Source organism: Sceloporus undulatus, chromosome 3, assembly GCF_019175285.1.
Source record: "Sceloporus undulatus isolate JIND9_A2432 ecotype Alabama chromosome 3, SceUnd_v1.1, whole genome shotgun sequence".
NCBI lineage: Eukaryota > Metazoa > Chordata > Lepidosauria > Squamata > Phrynosomatidae > Sceloporus > Sceloporus undulatus.
The window spans coordinates 27,690,812-27,696,811 of NC_056524.1; the positions used below are offsets into that span (position 1 = coordinate 27,690,812).

Sequence of the window (6,000 nt, forward strand, 5' to 3'; positions counted from 1 at the left end):
AAGAAGCTTGGATACTTTTTTTGCAGCAGATTACACAGTTTTAGAGATATGATGCTTGTTCTAAACTGGACGATCTCTTGTCTTAGAAACCTCTGATGGGCATGTTATTGTTTTGTTTTTTAATATTCCTAACCCATTCAGTGGGTGTGTCTACCATTTTAGGAGTACATATCCAGAAAGTTAGTTCCTTTTTTCAGGAGAAAGATAATGCCCTGCTATAATGGGGAAAATTTTGAAATATTTTGAAGGGAGCTCTTCTTCAGGATCTGGAAATGTGCATAATAAGAAAGATGAAGTCTAGAGGCTTGTGGTATGGGAGCTTTCTGTCAAGGGATAATGATTTCATAGCTTCTAATATCTCCGGGGGGGGGGGGGGGGATGCACCATGAATGTAGACCAAAAATTGCCCATCTAATCTTGACATAATTCACACCAGTAGTCAAAATCTACTTGTGTTTATCAGAACATACATGGAGAACCTCATGGAGAAAGAGCACATAAATTGATAGGGTGGAACAAATAGTTGATGGTATGGGCAGAATATTATCAAATAAATGATAGCTCAACATTTTCAGTAGACCCAGATTATAAAGGCAGCTTTTTCAGTTGACATTTCTAGACCCAGGAAATTGGATCCAGGAGCCCAAAATCCTTTGAGTTCCTCAGAGAATGTTTGGTCTTTTACAAGTTGATTGGTTTGCTTCCTATAGAACACTAGGCTTCCAAGATGTTACCACACCAATAATGAAAGAAATTATATCCTAATATTGCCATGTATTAGGGCTTGGTATCATTCATTCTCCTAATTATCAGAGTCCTTTAGAAGGTCAGGAAGGAGAGGTGCTCTTAGCGCCAGAGTTCTGTTCTGGAGAACTTTGATTTTTTGAAAGATACTTTAGCTGTCTCAAGGCAAGATGTTATCTTACAGTGATACTCTACTTCCTACAATAAGGTTCTGGCCATGATTCCAGTTGAATTTGGCTGCATTAGTCAACTAGCTTCTAGTTAGCCTTTTGGGTATTCTGGAAAAATTATTAATCATTTCTTCCAGACAATCTTCAATCATTGGTATGTATCAGGAAACCTAGCAGGCGTTATAGTAGTATTTGGATGGGAAATCACCAAGGAATACCAGGTGCTGTTGGCTACATTTTAGAGGAGGGAACTGGCAAAATTACCTCTGAGTATTTCTTGAAGTTCATAGGGTCACCATAAGTCTAGAGGTGACTTGATGGTGCACGCGCGCGCGCACACACACACACACAAGCTCAGACTACTATGTTTTTGCTAATTTACAAAATTATTATTTATGTGTTTGCCTTTTTTCCTTCCAGGCTCAATATTTTCTCGGGTTGAAGAAGATTATCTCTGGAGGATAAAACAGCTAGGATCCCATTCTCCAGCTACTCTTCTAAATACGCTGTTCTACTTCAATACCAAGTACTTTGGCCTGAAAACTGTGGAACAGCACTTACGACTTTCCTTTGCCACGGTTTATAGACATTGGAAGCAAAATCCATTAACGATGGAAAGCAAAGCTTGTCTTAGGTATCAGGTTTCCTCCTTATGTGGAACGGATAATGAAGGTAATGTGACATTCCAATGTAATTATTATGCCCAGCTAAAAAGCCTCTGGTCTGCTTGTTAGAAAATCCAGTAGGCTAAGGCCAAGTGAATTGATGCTTAGCAGCTGTTCTGGTTTACAGAGCTGATTTGCTTTAAGAATTCTCTTCTTCAGATCCATTACTCTGAGATTTGAAGGGAAATTTGAATGTTGGGCTCTTTTCCAAGTGAGAGGCATGACCAAGAGGACAGATGAACTGAGGAACTTTCTTTTATGGTCTGACTAGCTTAGTATCATCTACACTGACTACTGGCAGCAGTTCTCCAGGATTTTTCAAGAAGACTTGCTCAACTCTCTTTGGAGATGGCGATATTGAACTGGGGACCTTTTGGAAAGCAGAAGTTTACTGCTGAGCTATAGTGCTTTCCCAAAGCTATGGTAGAGCAGTTATAGTTACATAAAGGACTTGTCTTCTTAGTTTCCTTTAAATAACTTGATTAACTTGATTGTGTTTTTCCTTTTAAATTTTACCCCACCACTGTCTCATACAGCAAGCCTCATTCCTTCACATTTTTCATACTGAATTAATTACAAGTGAAATAAAGAGCTTTTCTTTGACAGTCAGTTGGTTTCTTTGTGGAGACAGGACTCTGTTCCCTTACAGTACCAGTACTTGGAGCAAAGATACAGAAGGGAACAGGGATCCCTTGGTTTAGGTTCAATATGCACTATCCCAAGAGATAAGGAAAGACTCCCTCATGCATGCTTCTCCTACTCACTTGTTGAGACTGTAACTCTCTCAAGTTTGCACAAAGCAGTAATTTCCAAATTTGGCAGTTGTGCATCAGAGAGAATTGAAGAGCTGGTATTTGCTTTGGTTTTAATGTTGAAAGTTTGATTTAAATAATGACTTACTTAATCCAGACAGCCCTCATGGGTTTTTTTCTCGTCACTGCTAATCAAAGACAAACTTCACACATTTTTTGTTTACCTAGAAAGGTCTAATTTTTTGGGTATTGTGGGGTTTGGGATTCCCTTCTTCCCTCTGCAGTGCCCAAAATGCTCCCCTTTTTGGACTTACTGCCCCACATGGCCAGTCTGTACTTTGTGATGTGCCACCAAGATGAGAGAAGGGCCACATAGCCAGATGCACAAGGATGGCAACAGTGCTGAGATCCACTGGGGTCCTCAAGACATCTCAGCTTTTCTATAATCACCATAGCATCTTGCTCTGTGGGGAGGTAGTGTTTGATCTTCCCTGCTTGTAGCAAAGCAATTAATGGCAACTTCAGGGGCTTTACGTTAAGTTGGTGGGAGAGTACATGGCTCAGTGTAGTATAATCCCACATGCAGATATTTATGCTATACTGAGGGGATGTTAGATGGAGGCCTATATCACTTGTTTTCTTCACAGTATTCTTTTTTTTTCTGTTTTAGAAGATAAAATAACTACTGGAAAGAGGAAACATGAAGATGATGAGCCAGTATTTGAACAATCTGAAAACACAGCAGATCCTTCTAGATGTCCTGTGAAAATGTTTGAATGCTACTTATCTAAGAGGTATTTTAAAAAATAATAATGAGGGGGAGGGAAAGTTAGTGTATTTGTCTCTTGGCAGTTTCCTTTGTATATTTAATAGAGATTTTGTAAGCCTTCTGTCAGGGAGAGCTGTTGTCAGAAGACAGTATTTAAAAAGAGACAAAATGTAGATTTGCTTTATTAATACAACTAATATAAACTATGTTTAGTAACCACCTATGTCTGCATCTCCATTTCTCTCCCCCCCCCCCAGCATAGTTGCATATCAGCTTTACAGATGCACATAATGCTTCATTTAACTCATTATGAATTTATGGGTTTTTAAAATTTAATTGCAACAGTTTGGGAGAGAGGGATCACTAAATTAATTCCATTTCTCTTTTGCTTCTGCAAAAAGCCATTAGGGCGAGTAATGGACATGAATTCATAGTGTAGGAAACCACAAATACCATCAAGGGAACATACAGAAATGCATCAGTAAAAAATTCTACATTTAATCATCCTTAGGCTTTTCAGGCTTCATGTTATATCCAGTTGTCCAGGAGTGAGAGCACTGTGAAATTCTGTAGGACATGTTTTTTTTAGTGCAGATTGCCTAGTTTAAGTACCAATCTTAAGTTTAGTGACTTTAGTAGCTTGTCATTGTTTCCAAATAGATTGAGATCCTTACCCTTGTATGGAAGTAGGACAAAGCACTACACTACTGTTTCAGAGAAGCTAATTTTATGAAGCCTGTGTTAGAAACTTTTCATGAAGAGGTTTATGGATAATTATTACCTTTTTGCCTTTCAAGATATGAGGTCATGAGATAACATTAGATAATGTTAGTTAGCACCTTTTCATTAAGCATTATGTTCTAACATACAGTGGACCCTCGCCTTACGCAAGGCATAAGGTGAATTCCGCCTATGCTCGAGCTCCATTATACTGAATGGGGCTCGTGCACGTGGTGGTGCGGTGCGCGAGCGCGCAGTGGCCACACACACCATTCAAACAATTGTAAACTGGAAGCCACATATGGCGCACCCATATAAGGAGCGGGTGCACTGTATTTCTAAGTTGGTATGATTACACTTGAAGTTGTAAATGTATGTGCAGATTAGATGAGCTTGTACAGTTCTAACTTTTCCTCTTCACTTCCAGCCCACCAAATCTCAGCCAGAGAATGGATGTGTTCTATTTGCAGCCAGCCTATCCAGTTTCCTCAGACAACCCAGTATGGTACACCTCCACCTCAGTGGATCGCAATACTTTGGAAAACATGCTTGTACGGGTTCTTTTAGTAAAAGATATTTATGATAAAGACAATTATGAACTGGATGAAGACATAGATTAAACATTTCCCAAACTCTCCATGGAAAAAAAGAAAACACAACAGCATTAGTTAGCCAAGCTGCTAGATTTTTATTATTGGGGGAAAACATTTCAAGTTTACTCTTCATTTAACATGTTTTGTAGCAGTGTACCCTCAGCTGGGTATTACCATGTAAATAATCTGTGAGAGAAAGTGGCCATTATTCTACATAGTGGTTTTAGGGTTCTTAACACACACACACGTTCGTTTTTTAATTATTATTTATTTGGTTAGATATGTTTGTAACTTTTTACATTGCAAAATATGAATGAGGATGTGCCATGTGTAATTTCTTTTGGGGGGGGAGGGATCATAATAAACATCATCCATATTGCACAACTTCACTGTTGCAGAGCTTCCTTGAAAGAGAGTCGGGGATTTTATTGGGTTCTGAAACCAGGTAGTTGTGTATGGGTAGCACTACTAAAGTTTAGAACTTGCTGTGTCTTTCAAAATTTTTTAAAGAAATTGTAAACTAATAGGTTTTTTACTCTTAGTTACTGAAGCCTTATGAGGTTATGTAGAGAGGTTCCATCTTATGTACCAAAAATAGACAAAAGAGAATGCTGTCAATATTGATGTACTGTAATGTGAATCTATATTGGTGAAATGATTTTTTTTGTTGCCCTTATTAAAAACCTTAGTACCCTTTATTTATTTGTGAGTCTGAATTTACCCTTATAAACAGTAGTGTATATTGGCTAGTGACACAAGTTGAAAATCTGTAAGGACATTCAGACATTGCTATTAGACAGTGTGTAAAATACAGCAACTTTTCATTTGTACAAAACCTTTTCATGTTTTTTTTGTTTGTTTTTTTTAGTCTTTTAAAAAATACTTTGCTATACTTCACTATAAATATTCTCAGGGCAGCTTACACAAGAATAAATAAGAAACATGCACCGAGCTAGTAACAAAATTAAAAAGCATAAAATAGCAGATGAGCAACTGCACCATTACAAACTGTATAGTTTAAAAATTAGAAGTCTGGGAGAAAGAGACTTTGTTGCTGAAAATATAGTAGTGTAGACATCAGGTAAGTCCTGCTCATGAGACATAAATGGGACAACCCTGCAGAGTTGCAAATGAGGATTTCTTACCAACTTAGTAAAAAGGGGTTGTTACATATTATTTACTATGTTTAAGCATCTGAAAAGGGCCTTTTCTTGATTCATTTATCTGCACATCAGTTTCTTTCTATCTCCATAATTATGTGGAAAATTCCTTATACCAGTTACATGTATAGCTCTTGCACAGTTCCACTTTTTTCATGAAGTATACAGGAGCTCCATTTTATATTTCACAAATATCCCCAAGCACAAGCACTTGCATGAATAAAAATAACTGTTGCGTTTTCAAAGTCATGCAGCTTTTTGCACTTCCGTTTGCCCCCCTCACACTGTATGTAAGACCATTCTCTGGGTTCATGAGTGGAGGAGTCTACACAACTTGGGTTTCTCTTGTCACCACCCAGAGACAGGGAAGAACAACTGAGGTCTCATGATAACTAAAAACAGATTTTCTTAATTCCTCCCCTCTAGC

The 6,000-nt window shown here is 38.0% G+C and overlaps 1 protein-coding gene across 6 annotated transcripts in view; it reads left to right on the forward strand.

The window, feature by feature from the left end:
• The window catches only part of ZMYM2 (zinc finger MYM-type containing 2), a 112,862-nt gene extending 107,751 nt beyond the window's left edge, over nt 1-5,111 (forward strand). For all 6 annotated transcript variants that reach the window (XM_042459377.1, XM_042459375.1, XM_042459379.1 and 3 more), the window contains 3 exons: nt 1,335-1,586; nt 3,002-3,125; nt 4,248-5,111. In XM_042459377.1, the coding sequence (XP_042315311.1) occupies nt 1,335-1,586; nt 3,002-3,125; nt 4,248-4,440 (569 nt within the window). In that variant the 3' untranslated portion in view covers nt 4,441-5,111. The remainder of the gene's footprint in view (nt 1-1,334; nt 1,587-3,001; nt 3,126-4,247) is intronic.
• The last annotated feature ends 889 nt before the right edge of the window (nt 5,112-6,000 follow it).